Source organism: Colius striatus, chromosome 14 (genome assembly GCF_028858725.1).
Source record: "Colius striatus isolate bColStr4 chromosome 14, bColStr4.1.hap1, whole genome shotgun sequence".
In the NCBI taxonomy this organism is placed as follows: domain Eukaryota; kingdom Metazoa; phylum Chordata; class Aves; order Coliiformes; family Coliidae; genus Colius; species Colius striatus.
This window is the reverse complement of record NC_084772.1, coordinates 1817308-1840223: the sequence shown is the minus strand read 5'-3', so window position 1 is coordinate 1840223 and position 22916 is coordinate 1817308. Positions and strand designations below refer to the sequence as shown.

Below are 22916 nucleotides of genomic sequence, written 5' to 3'. Positions count from 1 at the left end.
GGTGTGCACACACAGCTAAGCAACTCAAGAAACCTTCAGCTTTGCGACTGTCACTAGCAAAAGCCAACTGACCGAAGAGAAGCCACAAGCCGCAGGGCTTGTCCCACACCGCAAACGAATGGGCCTCTCGGACAACGGCCCCGCCAAGCGCCAGGGCCACACGGCCCCGCCGCGGTACCGGAGCACTCGCCAGGGCCACGAGCAGGCAGCAGGCGAGCTTCAGCGCTTTAATTAGTGAGTAAATGCCCTATAACCGCGTACCCGGTGCCGGGTTGGCCGCTGCCCCAGCGCCGCGCCCGAGGCGGGGCTGCGCCGGCGCGGCCGGGCCGTGGCGCATGCGGCGGCGGGAGGGGCCTGAGGCCTGCGCGGGAGCTCTGAGGCGGCCGGCCCGGCCATGGCCGAGGCGTATTTCCCGGTGGGCCCCGGGTTGGGCCTGGAGGAGAATTACCTGTCGCTGGACGATATTCTGATGTCGCAGGAGAAGCTGCCGGGCCGCGCCGAGAGCACCCTGCCGCGCCTGGCCTTCGCGCTGGGCCAGGGGGCCGCCGCCGCCGACTCCATCCCTGAGGTAGCTGGGCGGCCCGCCGGGGAAGGGGAGGGAGGACTGCAACTCCCAGCAGCCCCTGCGCGAGACGGGGCGGGCCGGGCGGCTGGTGCGGCGGCGCGGGGGCCGCTGGGAGTTGTAGGCGGGTGGTGCCGCTGGTGGTGGCCGTTCCCGCGTGGGGCCCGTGGACTCCCGTGCCCTGGCAGCGCTCTCTGTCTGAGGTCACTGCAAGGAGATTGCGGGGAATCGTAGAATGGTTTCAGCTGGAAGAGACCTCTAAGCTCATGGAGTGCAGCCTCTGTCCCAGCCCATCACCCCCCAGCCCACTGCCCTCAGTGCAACACCCACCCGGCTCTGAAACCCCTCCAGGGACGGTGACTCCAGCAGCTCCCTGGGCAGCCCCTTCCAAGGCCTCACAGCCCTGGCAGCACAGAAACTCCTCCTCACATTCAGCCTGAGCCTCCCCTGTGGCAACTTGAGGCTGTTTCCTCTTGTTCTTTGTTGTTACCAGGGAGAACAGACCAACCCCCACCTGGCTGCAGCTGCCTTTCAGGTACTTGTAGAGTGAGGTCTCCCCTGAGCCTTCTTTTCTCCAGGCTCAACAGCCCCAGATCCCTCAGCCCTTTCTCAGCTGAGACATGCTCCAAATCCTTTCCTAGCTTGGTAGCTGCCTCTGGATCCTCTCCAGCACCTCCATGTCCTTCTTGTAGAGAGGGGCCCAGAACTGGGCACAGTATTGGAGGTGCAGCCTCAGCAAAGCCGAGTCCAGGGGAAGGCTGTTACACCACTTAGCCAATACATCGATTACAAACAACCCTTTCAGAGCCTTGCAGGAGTCACTGATGCCTCTGAAATGTGTCTGCTTTACATTGCAGTTACAGGAGACTGTTCTCAGCACCAAATTTACCCTTTGCAATGCAGGATCTTTGCTGAAGGGCACTGTCTGTCTGTGGGGTTGCTTCGTCTTTGTTCTCATGGCAAGCACAACTTTTGGGGTGGTTTTTTTCTCATTTGTGCAGGGAACCAAGCTGGAAATACCTCTGTGGCTTGCTAAAGGTCTACATGACAGCAAAAGAAGGATCATTTCAGTGGAGCTGCCAAAGATTTACAAGGAAGCCTGGAGGACCGTGTTCAGCGCTGATGCCAATGTGGTCGATCTGCATAAAATGGGGCCATACTACTATGGGTTTGGCTCCCAGCTCCTCAACTTTGACAATCCAGAGAATCCTGAGATAGCTCAGACTATCCTGCAGGCAAGTAGCTGAACTGAGTCTTGAAACTTGTTTGGTTTTCCGTCTTCCTCTTGTTCCCAGCTGCTCAGCAGTCTTCAGGAGAAATATCCTGGTGTAATCCAGATGACTTCTGGATTGAATGTGGATTTCTGGATCGAGCTGTAGGATGGCCCTTTTGGCAACTGCACAGGCTAGTGGTGGAATCCTCAAGCATACATCCAGGAGTGTTAATTTTAGCTTGGAGTTTCCACACTGTAAGTGTGGTAGTTCCTAAAACCTTGTAACACAGACCAGAGGACACGTGAGATTACTTAATCATGCCCATGCTGCAAGGCAAAATTAATTTGCCCTCTCTTATGTCTACTTTCACAGCCTGTTTTTCCAGCTCTGTGATGATGACACTTCACACTGCTCACGGTTTCAGTGCTGCGCTGTCCTAATCTTAGAAGGTCTCCTCTGATGCCTACGCCAAAGCTCCTTGGCAGCAATACAAGCTCCCTTCTGTTTGTCTCATTCAAAGTGAATGCTGAGAGCAGATGATTCTCTTCCTTCCTGCAGCACTCCCAGTTCATTGAGTGTCTCTTTGTGGGTCATGCTTTCTAACCTCTGCCTGTCCTTGCTGTGCACCGCTGGTATCTTTCCAGTCGATGCGCATCCAGCGTGATGTGCAGTGCTCTGAGCAGCACACAGCCTCTTGCTCAGGACTTGTGCTGAGGAAAGCAAAGAGATTACTGTGTGGGTTTTGTAGGTCATGCTGCTCTTTGCTCATTGTGGTGCAGCACCTTGGTTTTTGTGGCAGAGTGACATTGACACGTGTTTGGTTTGCACTCCACACTAAGGTGGTGCAGGTTGCATACACACAGTTGTTCTTCTTCCTGTGTTTGTGCAGTTCCCCTGGTTCTGTCTTAATGTAAACCTTCTCTTTCTCCCGGCTGAATGTCATCCTGTTGTTTTCACACCATCATTCTAACCTGTCAGGATTGTTCTGAATTGAGGGCTCTGCTCCCCAACGTGCTCCCAGCCATCCCTCCTCCTCCTCCTGCATGTCATTTGCTAATTTAATAAGCACAACTTCTGTTCCTTTAGTAAGCTTATTAATTAATATATCCAACAGTACTTGGTTCCAGATAGACCCCTGTTGAATTCCACTCAGTGTGTTCTTCCCTCCTGACAGGAGCTGTGGGTAATTGTCTTTCCTTAGCTAAGTCATGCAGGGCTGCCCCAGGGAACTGGGCTGCTCTCTCCAAGTTGGTTGCTGGGAAGCCCATGTTGCAGAACTTTATGTATAGCTTGTTCATTCCAATATGCTTCCAGGAATTGGTACTGATGGATTTACAGTTCTCTGTCTCTTCTCTCCACGCACTCCCTTTCTCTTCTAAAAGGTAGCTGCCATCTTTGCCAGTCTCCAGACTTCTGTGCTGCTTGGGCTTTTAATGATAACCACTAAGAGCTCTGAGACTCCTTCAGCCATTTCTCTTAAGTACTCTGGGGTGATTGCTATTGGCTTCTTGGGGTTTTTCCTGCCTTTTGATTTCTTTTCTCCCCTTTCTTTATTCTTTAAATGAAGGCTGATGCAGAGAAGCTTTAAAGCACTGGCACTGCCTTGGAGTTGCCCGCTGAAAGCTTCCTTTCTGCACTGAGGACGTGACACACCTTGCCTTGTGTTTTCTCTTTCTGCTAATGGATATCTTAGGGGAGGGAGGGAAAAGCCCCATTGGCACATGTCTCTTGTTGAGAGAGAAATCAATGCATGCCAGATATGTTTCTCTTTATTAAGAGCAAACAAGAGGGAAGTTGTGCTGACTTGGAAAAAGAAACAAAACAACAGCAAAACCCCTCCTCTCCCAAACACTCATTAGCTGTACGTGTGAGGTGTAACTTGTGACAAACCCCAAGTGAGAGCTACTCCTTTATGGTATGCTTACTCACTAAGTAAACTGCTGAAATTCTACAGTTCTGCTCATTCTAAAATCAGCTTCTGAAATAACAAAGCACAGTTTCCAAAGAGTTTGGACAAAAAAGAAGACAATCTCCAAAGCAAAGGTAAGGAGGGAAATAAAGCTCCTTAACCAAGTCTGGCTGCTTAGCTTCAAGTGTTCTGTGTCAGCAGTAGGGTTGGTGTTTTGTCTTTCTCCCAGGTTAAGTGGGGGGTTTTTTTCAGCATACTGAAAATGTGTTTCAGTGTAGTGAATGCTTTGCAGTGGTGGTTTGGTTTAACTTCCAGGCTCTCCACAAATCACAGCTTGGCTGTTCCTGCAGCAGCCGCTGTGGCGTGGAATTCGTCCCCCTGCTCTAAAGCAATGATTGCTTGTGAAGTGAGATGGATAGGTGGGGATTGTCTCACACCCTGTGGTCTGCTTAAAGCTGTCATGAGCAGGCAGCCAACATCTACTTCTGTACTTGCTTCCAGTGCAGTAAGTAACTTGCTCTCCCAGCTCAGGCAGGACGTGGTTTGTCATTGCATCCAAGCTCAGTAAGCGCTTCCCCGTTTGCAGACCCTTGGCTAGTTGTGCACTAGACCCTACACCTTTTGGCTCTTCAGTCTGGAAAGCTCCAAGCCTCTAGCATTTGAGCTGAAGAAGCCTCTGTGGTACCTGTTGGTAACTCTGCTTATCTCCTTCAGACGTTTATTAGCCGTTTCCGCCGGATCATGGACTCCTCCCAGAACGCCTACAACGAGGACACGTCCGTGCTGCTGGCTCGGCTGGATGAGCTGGAGCGAGCCTTGTTTCGAGCTGGCCAGAAAGGGCTCAATGACTTCCAGTGCTGGGAAAAAGGACAGGCTTCTCAAATCACAGCTTCCAGCCTGGTCCAGAATTATGGCAAAAGGAAGTTCACAGATGTGGATAGCTAAAAGCCTGCAGAACGTGCAGCTGCACTGGGGGGACCCCCAGAGATCTGCAGTCACAGAAGAGAAGGATGAATCAGCTGTGGGGAAGGACAGGCTCCCTGATCAGCCATGGGAATTCTTCTCTCTGTCATCTTTGGATCACTTTAAAGGCAGATAACAAGGGCATAAAAAACCCACTGGATAGCTTCACAGCTCCCTCCTACCACTGCAGAGGATTTGCAGTGAAAGAGTCCTCTAGATGGGTGAAAGGGTACAGGAGGCTCTTCTAGAAGGAACAATACTTATTCTCCCTTATTTCCCAGTTTGATATTTCCAATATCAGGTCTGCATCTTGCCCATCTATGTATTTCCTCTTGCCTTTCCCACCCCAGCCTCCTGGGAACAACTGTTTCCAGTTCCCCTGTTCTTTGGAGAGTCCTAACGATGTGGAAAAAAATGGTACATGATCCACATAGAACTTGTCCTGTTTCATGCACATCAAGGTGGAACAGGGGCTCTGTGAGGCAGGAGTGTCTCAGTTTCTTTGCAGACTTCTGTGCATAGTATTAGTGCCCCAGGGAAAAATACCTCCTAAAACCCATGTGGTAAGTGAAGTGTCTGAATAGCTCTTGTGTGCTGCCTCATCCTCTTCTCTCCCTTTCAGCCCCTGTGGGCTTGATGCTGCACAGGATGGAGAATGTCCTCATGGGAAGTGAGTGGCTTTTTGCCATGGATGTGGCTCTGTGATGGGTGTTAAATTCCTCCACTTGTTTTACAGAGGAGGCAACAAAGAGTGAACCTGGGCTGGGTCAGAAGCAGAGTCTGTAATGGAAACTATCCCCCACTCTCAACCTCTGAGCCATCTGCTTTCCCATTACAAGTTCTTCTGGTTAATGAATTTGCTTAGTAGAAGGGACTTGGCTAATGAACTGAGTTTCCTTCATTCTGATCCATCTACATGATCCTAGCAAAGTGATCTGAGTAAATGTCAGTAGGGGGGTCTGGGCTTGCAGCTTGCTAAACTGTGCAGTGATGGTGGGTGCCCCTAAACCCAGATGATCTGAAAGCCCCTTGGATTCGAGACTGAGAACAGGTGGTTGTTTCTGTAGGCTGTTCCCATGGCCATCAGGGTGGTTGTCCTTTGGAAGCAGATATTGGACATCTCAGGGGTGCTTGGGAGCATCTGCAGAATGTGGAGCTTGCAGAGTACCTGAGTGGAGGGGATGGATCGTCACGATACCGAGCGCTTCGTCCTCTCTGGGATTCCCTGGGAGGTGACCAGGAGATGCAGATCTTGGAGGAGCTGTTTCTGGACTTGCAGATGCACCTGGATAGTGGATACTTTACACTGAGAACCTCAAGGCCAAAGGGTTTGTGGCCATGTCTTGGCTCTGCCTCTGGAAGCAGTGAGAGGGGACAGCTTCTTGTCTTCGTGCACACTGTGGCCTCTCCCCCTCAGCTACACAGGGCTGGCCAGTCTGCCCCAGGAGACTCACTGGGAGCTGTGCCTTACAAAGTGCTTTAAGTACCTGCAAGATCAGATGCTGCTGCACTTAATGGCTTAATGGCACATAACAGCCTGTGCATGTTCATGAAGCTTTTGTCTATTGTCCATTTGTGGATTTTTACATTGAATAAACATTTTGTAAGGGGACACTGGTAATGTCAAATGTCTGGTGCTAATTGCCCTGCAAGCAGGAACATTAGTGGTGGTTTGGAAAGTGCAGCACTGTGGCTGTGATGGATAATGCAGCCCTGCTTCTGGCATCCCCCTTCTCTTGCAGGGAGTGCAGCCAGGGGAGCTGCATTCGTGCTGTCATGCCCGTGTAGGGGTAGTTTCTGTCTGAGCCCTCGTGGGTGATAGCTGTGTGCTGTCAGGGGAGGGCCACTGCCAACCAGGCAGCAAGCTCCTGCTTTTATACATTGCCTCTTTTTGTTGTGAACATCTTGTGTTTACTAAGAGGTGATTCCCCATCACCTCAGCTTTGTGGGAGAGTGGTTGGTGAGGGGTGGAAATTGGCCGCCTCTGTATTCATACCCTGCTGCCCCCAGTGCTGTAGCACAGACTTCATGCAGCGTGGCAGCAGCACCCTGTCAGTGCTTGAGCTGCAAGTTCAAGTCCATCTGTGATGAGGAAGGATTATTTTTGATGAGGTGGTGGAGCTGAGGTCTGGTTGGTTTATAACCCACTAGCTCATGGGTTTCTGGGCTGGTTTGGGTGACTGTCCAAACTCCTTGTCCTACATTTGTAAGAACATTCTTCTGCAGAATCCCCACATCTGGTTGCTCACTTGCCAGCATTTGGTGCAGCTGCTTTCAGAGTGGGGAGAAAAAGCATCCCTGAAGCTGTCCTCAAAGTCACTGGCTTTTGCAAGTAGGCAATGTCACTTTAGTAACCCTGAGCATTGAGGAATAAACAGCAGTAAGACCCTTGAAAGATCTGTCTCTATTGTGAAGTTACAGCATTTGGTTTGATACTCTGTTGAGGTTTCTCTGGTGGGGTGTTTTTTCCTTGCTGTCTGGAATGCTGCTTCTGTCCAGAACTCCAACAAAGGAGGGCTGTGTACTTCTTGGGGATACACACTGTCCTTTGTCATTGGCAAGCTGCAAGTTAGAGGAGTGTGGACTGGTGCATTTTCAGCATGGCACTGTAAATCCTCATTACCAAAGTGTACAAAGAGGTCTGAAAAGGACTTTGAAGGGTCATTTCTCCCCAGCTCTTAAACAGGAGGATGACTGGTGTTCATGAGAAAGCAGCTCATAGACATGCTTTAGGGTATTGCCACAATGGTTTTCATTGCAATCAAACAAAAAATAGGCAAAGTTTGAGGTGCTGGTTACTTGTGCATTCACATAAGAGTATTTGTTTGGGTTTTAATTGTCTCAGTATGAACAGAGACATGAGCTTACCCATCCCAGTCCTTCCCCTGAGAGAGAGGACTCGATGGTCCTTACAGCTCCCTTCCAACCTGGGATGTTCTGTGGCTGTGATTAGCCCTGTGTGACCCTTCCCAGGGTGATGTTTGGCCAGCCAGCTCTGCAGCAGAAGCCACAGCCTCCCTGGGCACTGTGCTTCTGTGGCTGGCTGCAGGATGTGATGGCAGGTTGGAGCTGTGCACTCACACAGCGAGCACAGGGTCACTCCAGCTTCCAGGCACTGCATTCCTGTTGCTTACTGAAACACAAATCCCCCTCAGTTTTACATTAACTTCTTGTAACACTCTCAGCTCCTCTTGTTTTTCTCTTCTATGTATTTGTTTCAAGTAGGTGAAGCTTGATTAACATGGAGGGGTGTTAATTGACTCAGAGTGTGCCCAGGGGGCAAGGAGGCCAAGGGCAGCCTGGCTGGGATCAGCACTGGGGGGGCAGCAGGAGCAGGGCAGTGCCTGTGCCCCTGTGCTGGGCCCTGGGGAGGCTGCAGCTCCAGGGCTGTGTCAGTGCTGGGCCCCTCACTCACTGCCACAGGGACACTGAGGGGCTGCAGCGTGGCCAGAGCCGGGCACAGAGCTGGGGAAGGGGCTGGAGCACAAGGGGCTGGGGAGGGGCTGAGGGAATGGGGGTGTTGAGCCTGGAGAAGAGGAGCCTGAGGGCAGCCAGGAGCCCTCTCTGACACTCCCTGACAGGAGGCTGCAGGGAGCTGGGGGTCAGCCTCTGCTCCCAGGTGACAGGACAAGAGGAAACAGCCTCAAGTTGCCCCAGGGGAGGTTGAGGCTGGAGCTGAGGCAGAACTGTTTCCCTGAGAGGGGTGTCAGCCCTGTGCCAGGCTGCCCAGGGAGCTGGGGCAGTGCCCAGCCCTGGAGGGATCCCAAAGCCCTGGAGCTGAGGTGCTGAGGGCTGTGGGTCAGTGCTGGGCTGGGCAGGGTGAGGGGAGGGCTGGGACTGCAGCAGCTTCAGGGGCTTTGCCAACCCAAATGACTCCATGCTAAGCAGCCATGAAGGGCTGACCCCCATTAAACACAAATAGCTTTGCAGCCAGCACCCACAGACACACACTCTCACCTGTCTAAATGACTCTTTAGACCAAAGACCATCTAAATGACCAAATGTTCCTGTTTCTTCCTTGGTCTCCCATCCTCTAAACAATGTCTTTGTCCCCTGGCATTGATGTATTTTTGGTCAGCACAGCTGAAGCAGTGGATTGTCTCTGCCAGCCTGGAGGCAATAGGTGGGAGTTATGTGGACCAGCAGCAAGCAGGAGCAGCAACAGCAAACCCTTTGAGGGCTGACATGCTGTAGCACCACATGTTGCTTTCATGGAACAGTGGCACCTGACTGAAGAGCAAAAGCCTTTTGAATGTGGATCAAAGTGTTTTCTACCCAGTTTTTAGTGACCAGCCATTACAAAAGCTTCATTCAAAAACTTCAGCTGAACCAGCTGCTTCACAGAGCTGTGATGGGATTGAGCAGAGGCACAGTGTGAATGGCTTCTTCACACAGAGCTGCTCCTGCCTCCAGATGTGCTGCTTGTCTGGCAGCACAGCATATGGCTCAGCACTTTGGGGGTTTATCTGAACAACAAGCTCTTCATCTGGTGCTGCCTCTGCCTGGCAGGAGGCAGCTCAAAGCTCTGGCCTGCCTCAGTCTCCTGACAAAGGAAGGGAACACTGCCCTATTAGGAGTATGTTTTGTCCTCTGGGTTGTAGGCAGCAGCATCTTTGATACAGCAAATACAGCAGCCAGGTTTGCCCAGCTCTGCTGCATGTGCCAGGGCTCAGGTGCTCACTTGGTAAGTGCTTGTCAGAGCTCAAACCACTCTGCTTTCCTCCATCAGTCCCATCCAAGCCCTGCTGCTAAGCTGCCTCCATGCTGCCACATACCTGATCACAGAAGCATTTAGGTGCAAAAAGACCTTTAAGGTAACTTGCAAGAACAAGATAAGTGCTTTTCCCCACTCTCTGCCCTTCTCTCCTACCTAAACAACCTCTTGGCCCTGCAGAGGGTGCCTGAATGTGCAGTGTTTCTGCTCTGGTTTCCTCCCCTTACCTGCTCAGAAGTGCTGTGTTGGGTTTGACAGCTGCCTGAGTGCTAGAGGCTGAGCAGAATCGGTGCTGGGGCTGTGCACAGACACGTGTGGAAGGATGACAGATGGCCCTGGGCTGCTCCTGTGGCACCAGTGAGTCACAGTGCACCCTCCTCACTCCTGTCTGATGGCTTTGCTTTGCAACACAGGCTTTGGGAGCTGGTCTCTGGTGGGTGGAACTCGCTGTGTCTGTGTTTTGTGCTGACAGGGCAGCGTGATTCGAGGCTGGGGCAGGCAGAGGCTGCTTGGGAAGGGAGCTCTGCAGGTCTGAGCTTCCCTTGAATGTGTCTCCTGGGTGAAGACCATCTCAATACTTGCCTTGAGTTGTGTCTTCTGATGCAGTGTTGCTGACTGATAGCTGCTTCTTACAGCTAGGAGTTTGGGTGTGGAAACAGCCTCAGGGCCTTTGCTCTGCAACTGAAGGTGAGGGGGGGTCAGTGAGGGCCTGGGGATGGTGTGAACCCATTCATGTGACATGCACATTGCTGTGGAGAGGGTGCAAACCTGCTGGGGCTGGGCTGGAGCTGAACACACACATGGTACTAGCGTAGAGAGCTTTTTTATCATGTCCCCAGACCACGTGTGCACACATCAGTCCTGTCTCTCCAGCACTAAGACCCTTGTGCAATGAATCAGGGTCAATGAAGCTGGCTGTTGGCTGCTGTGGGTGGCAGCTCCCCCAAGGCTGCTTTTCTTACTCCTTGACATCTGGGAGAGCTCCCTCCAACAAGTGATGGGGAGGAGGAGGAAGATGCAGCTTTACTTCTTCCTCCTCTCTCTCATTGTCCCAGCAAATTCATGAGGCTGTACTGTAGACATGGGAAGAGCCACAGCTTCATCCACTCCAGCCAGGGCCCACAGGGTGGCAAATCCATCCCTGGCAGGAGGCCTTTGGTTTTCTGGGGGGGTTGAGCACTGGGCTCAGGCTGGCAGACAGAGAACAGCCATGCTGACCACCTGCTGGCCTTCGTGTCCTACTCCCTGCTCAAGCACTATCATCACCTCAGCCTCTGTTAGACCCACGGTGGGGCTGGAGCTTTGTACCCTGCTGGTGTTACACAGTCTGAGGGTCACCACCCTGCTCCAGCATGCAGGAACCTCTCTGCTGCTGGCTGAGGTGCAAGTGTTGGACTGTCCCAGTCCTTCCCAGGGGAGTTTGGAAGGATGAGGGCATGGCCTGGGAGGGCCCACATGTGCACCACTTGTCAGCAGCCAGGAGAGGGGGTCCTGAGCTTAAGGCGTTGGTTTTGTGCAGATCTTACCCTGACTGCTTGAATCGTGGGGCTTGGAAAAGCCCTTTAAGCTCATTAAATCCAGCCACTGCCCTCCCCCTGCCCAGCCCAGCACTGACCCACAGCCCTCAGCACCTCAGCTCCATGGCTTTGGGATCCCTCCAGGGCTGGGCACTGCCCCAGCTCCCTGGGCAGCCTGGCACAGGGGCTCACACCCCTCTCAGGGAAACAGTTCTGCCTCAGCTCCAACCTCAACCTCCCCTGGGGCAACTTGAGGCTGTTTCCTCTTGTCCTGTCATTCATAACTTGAGAGAAGAGACACCTCCTTCCCCCCCTCTCCAGCCACAGCCTCCTGTCAGGAAGCTGCAGAGAGTGAGAAGGTCTCCTCTGAGCCTCCTTTTCTCCAGACTGAACACCTCCAGGTCTCTCTTGGCCTCTGAGATCAAACTAGGTGTCCAGGTGACTTTCTGTTGTGTCTGTGAGGCAAAAACACAAGTCAAGTGAGATTCAGGGTGTAGGTTTTGCTGCCTTGCCCTAGATCTGAACATACAAGAGTTGCTGTCGTGCTTGGCAGAGGATGGAGATGAAGAGATGAAGTGTAGCTGGGTGTTGCATCAGGGGGAAGTGATGAGAAAGCTGCCAAGATAGAGTCAGGGAGGAGGAGAGAGACAGACACTTGGCTGTGCCACTGGGGTTGGTGAGACATGTGCTGAGCAGGGCTTGTGCTGGAGCAGTCAGTGCCCAGAGGGGTCCTGGGGGGCTGGGGAGGGGTGGGCTGCAGGTTAGCACCCTGCTGCCCTCTTCACAAAGTGCCACTTGCTCATTCCTCAGCTGGAAAGCCCAAGAAGTGGAGCTGAGATGCACTATGTGTGTTTAAAGGCTGTGATGGGAAGAGAGCAGCAGGTCACCAGCACGTCTGTGCTCTGTCTATAAGCCTCAGCCCAGTGCTCAGCCCTGTGCCAGTGAGCACTTGAGCCTGTGCCAGCATCTAACAACCCTCTCAGGGAAAAAAGCCTTCCCAATCTCCAATCTCAACCTCTCCTGCTGCAGCTTGAGGCTGTTTCCCCTTGTCCTGTCATTACTGGGGAGCAGAGCCTGACCCCCAGCTCCCTGCAGCCTCCTGTCAGTGGTGTCAGAGTGTGCTCCTGGCTCCCCTCAGCCTCCTCTTCCCCAGGCTGACTCCAGTGCCCCTTTGCTTGTGCTGGTGGAGGCCTGAGGAGCTGGTGAAGCAGAGTGGAGCCAGGCACAGGCTGTGGGTAGCTGGGCCCTGCTCTGCTGCTGTGCCCCTGTGAACCTGGCTCTGGTGACACCAAGCAGGGCTCCTCCACATCAGCAGGGCTTATTGCACTCATGGGGGATTTACCAAGCCCTGTCTGGAGGCTGAGCTGGGCTTTTTCCTTTCAGTTTGGGCTCTCAGGTGTACAAATGCAGCTCTGGCTGCCTGCTGTGAGCCTGTCCCATGCTGACACAGGCAGAACAGATCATCCCCTCCCCTGAAGGCCAGGCCTCATCATCCTGGCCACACTCCTCCCCTGACAAGCACTGCTCTGGCTTTACCTGGAAGGCAATGCCACCCTCACCCCTGGAGCCTCTGTGTCAGCCTGCAGGATGGCACAGCAAAGGGAAAGCACTGTGAGCAGCATCTGCTTGGTGGCAGAGACCTATTTCATCTCCTGAGCCATTGCCTCAGTGCTAGAGCCAGCAGGATGCTAATTAATGGAGAGGCACTCAGACAGCCCTGAGCCCTCCTGGCTTTAAGTGCAGCCCATTTGGGTTTGGCAGTTGTAGCTGCTGCTCTCCTCATGCAGGCCTGCCTTGGGGCTGAGGCCCTGCATGGGCTTGACTCAATCACAGAGTCATTTGGGTTGGCAAAGCCCCTGAAGCTGCTGCAGTGCCAGCCCTGCCCTCACCCTGCCCAGCCCAGCACTGACCCACAGCCCTCAGCACCTCAGCTCCAGGGCTTTGGGATCCCTCCAGGGCTGGGCACTGCCCCAGCTCCCTGGGCAGCCTGGCACAGGGGCTCACACCCCTCTCAGGGAAACAGTTCTGCCTCAGCTCCAGCCTCAACCTCCCCTGGGGCAACCTGAGGCTGTTCCCTCTTGTCCTTCATTACTTGATGATGACCAGGGGTCTGCAGCATCTTTCTGAGGACAGGCTGTGAGCCCTGGGGCTGTTCAGCCTGGAGAAGCCTGGGGGGGGATCCCATTGTTATTTACAAGCATTGCAGAGTGGATGTGCAGGGGATGTGGCTGCACTCTTCGCTGTTGTCTCAAGGGACAGGACAAGGGGCAATGGACATCAGCTGGAACACAAAAGGTTCAAGTTAAACATAAGGAGAAGCTGTTTGCAGCTGAGGTGAGGGAGCCCTGGCCCAGGCTGCCCAGGGAGGGTGTGGAGGCTCCTTCTCAGGATGTTTCCAACCCCAGCTGGACACGTTGCTGTGCCCCCTGAGCCAGGGGAAGCTGCTGGAGCAGGGGCTGGATGAGCTCTGCAGGGCCCTGCCAGCCCCCACCACACTGGGCTGTGATTATTTGGGAGCAGAGGCTCACCCCTGCCCACAGCCACAAGCCAATTAAGCCCAGCATGTTAATTGCCTGTGACAGCTCATTCTGTTATCTGGGTTTAGTTATTGATGGGTGCATGGGACTGGATTCCCAGCAAAGGTCAGTGCCAGGCTGGCCCAGAGCCCCTTGTTTGGTGCTGCCCAGGACATGGGCTGTCTCTGCCAGGAGCAGCTGTAAACCAGAGGTCTGGCCACGCAGCAGCATTGTGGAGGATGGTTTTGCTCCAGGGATGGGCAACACCCCGTGGCAGGAGGATGTGGAGGCTGGGAGAGAAGCAGCTTTGAAGTGGCTTTTGGCACCTGCTGGTGAAAATCCCCTGAGCTGCTTGGATGCACTAACCAGGACAGCTGCTATCCAGCCCTCCCAAAACTAGTGTGGTGACTTCAGCTTCATTTTTGTCTTATGCTTTTCCTCCAAGAGCCAGGGTTAAGAAGGGAAGGAGGGGATGAGCAGGCAGGGAGGTTTGTGCTGCATGGCTGGGTTGCTGCTCCCACACAGGCCCCCCAGCAGTGCTCCTGCTGCCAGGTGAGGCTGCTTTTCACACACATACTGAATGTGGCTTCCCAAGCTGCTGGAGAGCTGAGAGAGGAGGGTTTGTGGCTCTCCAGTGAGCCACGAGGCGTGGGAGGAAGGGCTGAGGACCTGGCTCTGTGCTGAAGCAGGTTGTGTGGCAATGGGCTGATGCCAAGAACTGAGCTGCTGCCCTGGAACAGCATGTGATGCTGCCTCTGCCTCCCTCCCCAGCATCTGCCAGGCCTGTGGCCCAATTGCAGAGCAACAGGAGAGTGCATTAGGGAGAAGGGGGAGGGATGGAATCGTTGGCATCGATGGATCCCCCCAGAGCCAGAGGCATCGATCAGCTGTGGGCCAAGGACAAGGTCAGGGGCAGAGCTGTGGGGGGCAGGCAAGGGCAGTGGGGCTGTTTGGCTGCTCTGTGAAGGTTTCTTGGAGGAGTGAGGGGCTGCAGGTGGTTGTTTGGGCCCTTCCAGCCAGATGCCTTCTGCTCCCTGGGTGAGGATGGGCTGTGCTGGAGCCCCAGGGCACCCCATCCTGAGCCACACACCTGGGCAGGGAAGCTGATGCTGCAAAACCCCAGATGTTCCAGGCTCCTCTCTTCTCAGGGCTGTGAGCTGAGGGAACCCCCAGCCCTTGGACAGAGCTGGCTCCCCTCCTGCAAGTCTCCCCCACCCAAGCATAGGGAGTTCACTCTCTGACTGGTTTTGCCCAAGGGAGAAGTGCTGGGTGCCCATCTCACCTGGGAGAGGTGCTGGGTGCCCATCTCACCTGGGAGAGGTGTTAGATGCCCATCCCACCTGGGAGAAATGCTGGGTGCCCATCCCACCTGGGAGAGGTGTTAGATGCCCATCCCACCTGGGAGAGGTGTTAGATGCCCATCTCACCTGGGAGAAGTGCTGGGTGCCCATCCCACCTGGGAGAGGAGCTGGGTGCCCATTCTCGCCTAGGAGAGGTGCTGGGTGCCCATCCCACCTGGGAGAGGAGCTGGGTGCCCATTCTCGCCTAGGAGAGGTGCTGGGTGCCCATCCCACCTGGGAGAGGTGCTGGGTGCCCATCTCACCTGGGAGAGGTGTTAGATGCCCATCCCACCTGGGAGAGGTGCTGGATGCCCATCCCACCTGGGAGAGGTGTTAGATGCCCATCCCACCTGGGAGAGGTGCTGGGTGCCCATCCCACCTGGGAGAAATGCTGGGTGCCCATTCTCACCTGGGAGAGGTGATGGGTGCCCATTCTCACCTGGGAGAGGTGCTGGGTGCCCATTCTCACCTGGGAGAAGTGTTGGGTGCCCATCTCACCTGGGAGAGGTGCTGGGTGCCCATTCTCACCTGGGAGAGGTGCTGGGTGCCCATCTCACCTGGGAGAGGTGATGGGTGCCCATTCTCACCTGGGAGAGGTGATGGGTGCCCATCCCACCTGGGAGAGGTGTTAGATGCCCATCCCACCTGGGAGAGGTGCTGGGTGCCCATCTCACCTGGGAGAGGTGCTGGGTGCCCATCCCTCCAGGGCTCCCTCCCCCTCACACCAAAGAGGTTTGGCCTGTGTTGAAGTGGCAGGTTTTGTTGTTCCAGCCCATGCCCATTACCCCTTGTCCTGGCACAGGAGACAGCAGGTGCCCCTGACTCCCCCTGCTCTGCAGAGCCACACACTGACTGTTCCACTCTGCATGGAAGGGACCCTGGCACCTTCTGCCCAGCTCTGAGCAGTGAGGGCACTGCAGTGTGACCTGCTTGGGAGGAGGAGCTGCCTCTCCACATCCTGCTCACTTTTGAGCAGGGGTGTCTCCCTCTGGCTTGCCAGACCCACAAAGAGCAATGCCCCAGCTGGGATCAGAGGCAGGGAGCTTCATCACAAGGAGAAGGGAGTTGAAGGCACTGTGGTGCTGCACTACACTGAGCTGCAGGGCCAGAGCCCTCCCTCTGTAAATCAACTTTCATAGAGTCACAGAATCAGTTGGGTTAAAGCCCCTGAAGCTGCTGCAGTCCCAGCCCTGCCCTCACCCTGCCCAGCCCAGCACTGACCCGCAGCCCTCAGCACCTCAGCTCCAGGGCTTTGGGATCCCTCCAGGGCTGGGCACTGCCCCAGCTCCCTGGGCAGCCTGGCACAGGGGCTCACACCCCTCTCAGGGAAACAGTTCTGCCTCAGCTCCAACCTCAGCCTCCCCTGGGGCAACCTGAGCCCATTTTCTCTTGTCCACCCTAGGGCAGGCACAGCCTGCCCCAGCCTTGCACCTGCAGGGCAGCCAAAGGCCTACAGCTTGCTGGCTCCACAATAATCAGGGTCAGAGGGACAACAGAGCAGCTGAAAGAGACCCCCCAAGCCCTGCCCAGAGCTCTGAGGCTGGCCCAGGAGGGGTCAGTCCCCCAGCAGCACTGGGCTTTGTGCAGGAGTGGGGAGGCTGCAACCTGGCTCTGCCTGTGTGTGAGCTCAGGGCTCAGGCTGCAGGCAGGAGCCATCCCCACTGCTCCCCATCCCCCTGCAGCTGCCTGGGGAGCTGCAATCCCACAGGGAGCTCAGCACCCTCTCCCTGTCACGCAGCATTGAGCCCAGGTTGGGAGCGTTTGCATTGCTGTGCCCTCGCTGCACAAAGCATGTGCTGGGGCTGGCCAGTGGCCAGTGCCCCCAGGCTGCCTCCTGCCCTCCCAGCACCAGCCTACCAGTAATTTTCCATCCTGGCTCTGTGCTAATGAGATGTGCTCCTACATCCCTCTAATAGGGCTGGGCCCTGCTCAAGTTCCCCTGTTCACTCAGACCCCAAGCCCTCACCTTTTCTCTGCCCAGCAGTTGTGCAGGATGGCTGCTGCTCTGAGCCCTGCTGCTCCCTGTGCCCACAGCCCCTCTGCCTCAGGGAAACAGGAGCATTTGCTCCAAAAGCCAGGAGAAAATCAGCCCAGCAACCTGCCAAGGAAAATTCCCACAGCTCAGCTGCAGCTTGGGCTGGGGGATTTTGCTGTCAGACTTTTCCAAAGCTGCCTCTGCCTGGGATCAAAGGTCTGGGTCCATCAGCCAAGCACAGCACCCTGAGAGGGGTGTGAGCCCTGTGCCAGGCTGCCCAGGGAGCTGGGGGAGTGCCCAGCCCTGGAGGGATGCCAAACCCATGGAGCTGAGGTCCTGAGGGCTGTGGGTCAGTGCTGGGCTGGGCAGGGTGAGGCCAGGGCTGGGGCTGCAGCAGCTTCAGGGGCTTTGCCAATCCAACTGAGTCTCTGATTCTGTGAAGCTTGTCACCAACAACTGGTGCCCTGACAGTGCTGCCTCAAGCCCAAGCCAGCCAGGAGACCCCCTTGCTGTGGCCATGGCTCCATGCCCATGGAGCAGCTCTGCCTGACACCTCTGCCCCTGCACAACCACGTCCCCATGGCCACTGGGGTCAGCTCTCACTGCTTTGTCTGCTCTGCTGGCTCCTGAGATGTGGCTCCTGGGCATTTTTGGAAACAGGTTCTTGGAGGATTTTCCCAAGGAGAAGGTTTGTCAGTGCTGAGGTGAGGGAGCCCTGGCCCAGGCTGCCCAGGGAGGGTGTGGAGGCTCCTCAGGAGGTTTCCAACCCCAGCTGGACACGTTGCTGTGCCTCCTGAGCCAGGGGAAGCTGCTTGAGCAGGGGCTGGGGCTGCAGCAGCTCTGCAGGGCCCTTCCAGCCCTCTCCATGCTGGGGTTACACTATGTCACTAGTTCTTGTTTCTCCTCCCTTTGAACAGCTTGACCAAAACAGCCTGTTCAATGTCCAGGGCTGTGCAAGGCAGAGCCAGCAGCCACATGCTCCAAACAATGTCTTTATCTAAAAGCAGCACTAAAAACATCCCACTCCTGCAGCACCAAGGCTAAATTTAGCTCTGACTCCTCTGCACAGCGTCACTGGTGTGTGTGTGTGTGTGCCTCGGGGTGGGACCTCATCCCCATGAAACCCTTCCAGATGAGCACACAGCACATCTGCCCCAGGCTGCTTCTCCTGCCCCCAAACCAGCCCTGTGTGCTGCACAGGCTGCACCCTGCAGCTGTCAGCCTTGCACCAAGCCCTGCCCTGCCTCAGCACTTGGAGTCACACCTCTGCTTCCTCAGCTGGGCATCTCTGAGAGGGCAGCTGTGTGCCCTGCCTGTCACCAGCCATCCCCTGCCAGCACCCAGAGCTGCTGTGGGAAGGGTGGCCAAGGGCTGTGGAGGTACCTGCAGTGGGATGGGGGGTCCCAGCTCACCTCTGCCAAGTCAAGACAGCCCTGTTGTCCTTCCAGCAAGAGCTTTGGGGGGGAACAGGGCAGTGCTGGAGTGTTTTTGTTACAGTTTTATGGCTTTTACCCTCTTTTTCATGAAATCTCTCCAGGTTTCTTCCAGAGATGGGGGAAATGAAAGGCCCCAGGGCCTCCTGTCCTGCCACCTCCCCTCTGCCAGCAGGGGCAAGGTTGGGTTCAGCAGTTCTGGCCCCTCTGCCTCTGCACTTGCAGGACTGGCTGCTGAGGCAGCTCCAGTGCTGGAAGCACTGCCCATTGCTCCCAAGCTGGTCTTGCTCAAGAGAGGTGACTGTTGGAGGAGGGAAGGGCCAGCAGCATCCCCATCTCAGTTCCCTTCTCCCTGTCCACCTGCCTCTCTCCCTGCCACAGCACAATGGATGTGGGGCAGCTCTGAGACCTCCCACATCTGCATGTGAAACCTTCCCATGGCTATTGCTGGCTTGCAACGGTGCTTGGCACAGGTAGGCAGTGTAAAACCCCAACCCCAGCCCTGCACACAACCCCAACCTCCAGGGAGGACCTGGCACTGCCATGGGGGCAGCTGGGTGATGCCACCTCCCTGGAGCCAGGCCAGTGTTCTGCTGGCTGAGCTAAAAGCACAGGGAGAGCCACGTGGAAAATGCCACATTGACCTGCCCTGAAAGCACAGGCAAAGCTAATGTGGAAAAATCCATGCTGTGAGCCTCCCTCAGCTTCCCTTTGGTCACCCAGTTCAGGCTGCTGAAGGCTCTGTGTGCTGGTTTCCAGTCTCCCCCCATGGCTTGTGAAGCCCCACCCCAGTCTCTCCAGCTCAGAGCACAGAGAGCCTGTGCCCAAGCCTAATTAATTGTGCAATCGTTCCAGCCACATGGCCCTGCTCCTTTGGCAAAGCAGCCACCTAAGAGCTGGTCTTTGATAACACTGGGCTTTGTGTGGAGAAGATGCATTCCCAGAGTGGGGAAAAAAAGCATTTATTCCTGTAGAAAGCCCTGGCAGTTGGAGGAGGAGGAGGAGGAGGTTTCAATTTGCACGGTGTCAGGAAGATCTGAATCCAACCCTGTTTCATCCCTGAGCTGCTCAGAGGAAACCCCTCAGCTGCTGGACCCAGGGGAGAGGGGGAAAGGCAGCCCTGAAGGCAGGGAAAATCTGACCTCAGCCAAGTGCTGGGCTCCCAGTTGGGGGGTTAAAGGGTCCCTGTGCTGCCTGACATCTGAGTGCTCCCTCCCCTCCTGCAGACAAGGCGAAGGCAGGCTCGGTGCAGAGCTCCCAGTGACTCAGCGGGGAGGCTGAACTCAGCTCAGAACTGGTTGCCATCCAAAAAGCCTGGGACAAGCTGTTAGAACAGATGTACCAGGGATGGAGATGAATGTGTGTCTCAGCAGCCATTCCCCTGGCCCCTCAGCAGAGGAGCTGCCTGGGACAGCCCATGGCAGAGGAGCAGAGGAGCTGCCTGGGACACGCCAGCAGCAGAAGGGGCTGTGAAGCACAGGGGTACTTTGGTCACTGTGGCTGCCTATGGGGCCATGAGGCTGAGGGGTGGGATGTCACATTCAACCCTCTGGGCCCCTACTGCCATCCTGGCAATTTAGGGCTGGATCTCACTTGCATCTGCTAACAAGAGCCTGGTTCAGCCCCCTCGAGCTGCCAGCGCTGCTCCTGAGGCCAGTGGCTGGTGCTTCCAGGGACCACCAAGAAACCCCTTTCCAGGGCCAGCCTGGGGCTGCTGTCAGCTGGTCCCCAGGATCTCCAGGGCAGAGCTCTCTGAGATCCCAGACCCAACTCCCAGCCCTCTTGCAGCATCAGGTATTGGAGAACCTGAGCCCCACGTGTCCTGCAATGAAGCTTGGCTTTGCCACGATGGCAAGTGGCACTGGAAAGGAGGATGAAGCAGCACCAGGGCCTGGCTCCAGATGTCTTGCTTGGGGTGTCCTGGCAGAAATACCCATCAGGGCAGAGGAGGCCTGGACACCAAGCCAGGAGCAGCCTGAGTCCTCCCAGTTGAGCATCATGTGGGGCCCTCAGCTGTTTCCCCCCACTGTCCCCTGCTCCTGGGACCCCACAACCACAGGGAAACCCTGAACCCATTGGCCATCATGGTCCAGCTCTGGGACTTCCAATGGCTCCCTACAGGGTGATGTGTGCTGCTCCCCCCATCAGTGCTCCATCTCCCCTGTAACCCCCCATCACTGCTTCATCTCCCCTGTAAGCCCCCATCAGTGCTCCATCTCACCTCTAACCCCCTATGGGTGCTCCATCTCCCCTGTAACCCCTCCTCAGCGCTCCATCTCCCTTGTAACCCTCCATCAGCACACCATCCCCCTATTAGCTGTAATCCCCCTATCAGCACCCCATCTCCCCTGTAACCCCCCCATCAGCTCTCCATCTCCCCTGTAACCCTCCCATCAGCTCTCCATCTCCCCTGTAATCCCCCTATCAGCTCTCCATCTCCCCTGTAACCCCCCATCAGCTCCCCTGTAACCCTCCCATCAGCTCTCCATCTCCCCTGTAACCCCCCATCAGCTCCCCTGTAACCCTCCATCAGCTCTCCATCTCCCCTGTAACCCCCCATCAGCTCTCCATCTCCCTTGTAACCCTCCATCAGCACACCATCTCCCCTGTTATCCCCCTATCAATGCTCCATCTCCCCTGTTATCCCCCCATCACTGCTCCATCTCACCTCTAACCTCCTATGGGTGCTCCATCTCCGCTGCAACCCCCCTATCAGCACCCCATCTCCCCTGTAACCCCCCCATCAGTGCTCCATCTCCCCTCTAACCTCCTGGCAACCCTCCATCAGCACACCAGCCCCCTATTAGCTGTAATCCCCCTATCAGCACCCCATCTCCCCTGTAACCCCCCATCAATGCTCCATCTCCTCTGTAACCCCCCATCAGCACTCCATCTGCTCTGTAACCCCCCATCAGTGCTCCATCTCCCCTATAACCCCCCATCAGTGCTCCATCTCCCCTATAACCCCCCATCAGTGCTCCATCTCCTCTGTAACCCCCCATCAGCACTCCATCTGCTCTGTAACCCCCCATCAGCACTCCATCTCCCCTGTAACCCCTCATCAGTGCTCCATCTCCCCTGTAATCCCCTTTCAGTGCTCCATCTCCCCTGTAATCCCCTTTCAGTGCTCCATCTCCCCTGTAACCCCCCCATCACTGCTCCATCTCCCCTGTAACCCCCCATCAGCATCCTATGTCCCCTGTAACCCCCCCATCAGCTCTCCATCTCCCCTCTAACCCCCATCAGTGCTCCATCTCCCCTGTAATCCCCCCATCAGCTCTCCATCTCCCCTCTAACCCCCATCAGTGCTCCATCTCCCCTGTAATCCCCCCATCAGTGCTCCATCTCCCCTGTAATTCCCCAATCAGTACTCCATCTCACCTCTAACCCCCTATGGGTGTTCCATCTCCCCTGTAACCCCCCTATCAGCACCCCATCTCCCCTGTAGCCCCCCCATCAGCACTCCATCTCCCCTGTAACCCCCCATCAGTGCTCCATCTCCCCTGTAATTCCCCAATCAGTACTCCATCTCACCTCTAACCCCCTATGGGTGCTCCATCTCCCCTGTAACCCCCCCATCACTGCTCCATCTCCCCTCTAACCTCCTATCAGCTCTCCATCTCCCCTCTATCCCCATCAGCCCCCTATCTCCCCTATAACCCCCCATCATCTCTCCATCTCCCCTCTATCCCCATCAGCCCCCTATCTCCCCTATAACCCCCCATCATCTCTCCATCTCCCCTGTAACCCCCCCATCAGCAGCCTGTCTCCCCTGTAACCCCCCATCACTGCTCCATCTCCCCTGTAATCCCCCTATCAGCTCTCCATCTCCCCTGTAACCCCCCATCAGCACCCCATCTCCCCTGTAACCCTCCCATCAGCTCTCCATCTCCCCTGTAACCCCCCATCAGTGCTCCATCTCCCCTGTTATCCCCCCATCAGTACTCCATCTCACCTCTAACCCCCTATGGGTGTTCCATCTCCCCTGTAACCCCCCTATCAGCACCCCATCTCCCCTGTAACCCCCCCATCAGTGCTCCATCTCCCCTCTAACCTCCTGGCAACTCTCCATCTCCCCTGTAACCTCTCCTCAGCGCTCCATCTCCCTTGTAACCCTCCATCAGCCCCCTATTAGCTATAATTCCCCTATCAGCATCCCATCTCCCCTGTAACCCCCCATCAGCACTCCATCTCCCCTGTAACCCCCCATCAGTGCTCCATCTCCCCTGTAATCCCCTATCAGTGCTCCATCTCACCTCTAACCCCCTATGGGTGCTCCATCTCCCCTGTTATCCTTCAATCAGTACTCTATCTCACCTCTAACCCCCATCAGCTCTCCATCTCCCCTGTAACCCCCCTATCAGCTCTCCATCTCCCCTGTAACTCCCCCATCACTGCTCCATCTCCCCTCTAACCCCCCATCACTGCTCCATCTCCCCTCTAACCCCCTATCAGCTCTCCATCTCCCCTCTATCCCCCATCGGCACCCTATCTCCCCTGTAACCCTCCCATCAGCTCTCCATCTCCCCTGTAACCCCCCATCAGTGCTCCATCTCCCCTGTAATCCCCCTATCAGCTCTCCATCTCCCCTGTAACCCCCCATCAGCACCCCATCTCCCCTGTAACCCCCCCATCAGCTCTCCATCTCCCCTGTAACCCTCCCATCAGCTCTCCATCTCCCCTGTACCCCTCCATCAGTGCTCCATCTCCCCTGTTATCCCCCCATCAGTACTCCATCTCACCTCTAACCCCCTATGGGTGTTCCATCTCCCC

General features: G+C 55.7%; 1 protein-coding gene and 1 long non-coding RNA gene across 3 annotated transcripts in view; one reads left to right on the top strand and one right to left on the bottom strand.

The window, feature by feature from the left end:
• LOC133626785 (uncharacterized) overlaps nt 1-590 on the bottom strand; it is a 35541-nt gene extending 34951 nt beyond the window's left edge. For both annotated transcript variants that reach the window (XR_009819760.1, XR_009819761.1), the window contains exon 1: nt 449-590. This is a non-coding gene — a long non-coding RNA (uncharacterized LOC133626785). The remainder of the gene's footprint in view (nt 1-448) is intronic.
• On the top strand, nt 347-7043 carry GINS3 (GINS complex subunit 3). Its single transcript, XM_062007893.1, has 3 exons — nt 347-568; nt 1564-1797; nt 4400-7043. Exons 1-3 carry the CDS (start codon nt 395-397, stop codon nt 4628-4630), a joined length of 639 nt encoding a protein of 212 aa, XP_061863877.1. The 5' UTR covers nt 347-394; the 3' UTR covers nt 4631-7043.
• The last annotated feature ends 15873 nt before the right edge of the window (nt 7044-22916 follow it).

What these genes read in the sequence shown, in the direction of transcription:
- GINS3 (XM_062007893.1), top strand. Translation starts at nt 395, where the DNA reads ATGGCCGAGGCGTATTTCCCGGTGGGCCCCGGGTTGGGCCTGGAGGAG. An exon ending in CCGCCGACTCCATCCCTGAG is followed by an intron (nt 569 to 1,563) that starts GTAGCTGGGCGG and finishes TCATTTGTGCAG; the next exon opens with GGAACCAAGCTGGAAATACC. An exon ending in TAGCTCAGACTATCCTGCAG is followed by an intron (nt 1,798 to 4,399) that starts GCAAGTAGCTGA and finishes TATCTCCTTCAG; the next exon opens with ACGTTTATTAGCCGTTTCCG.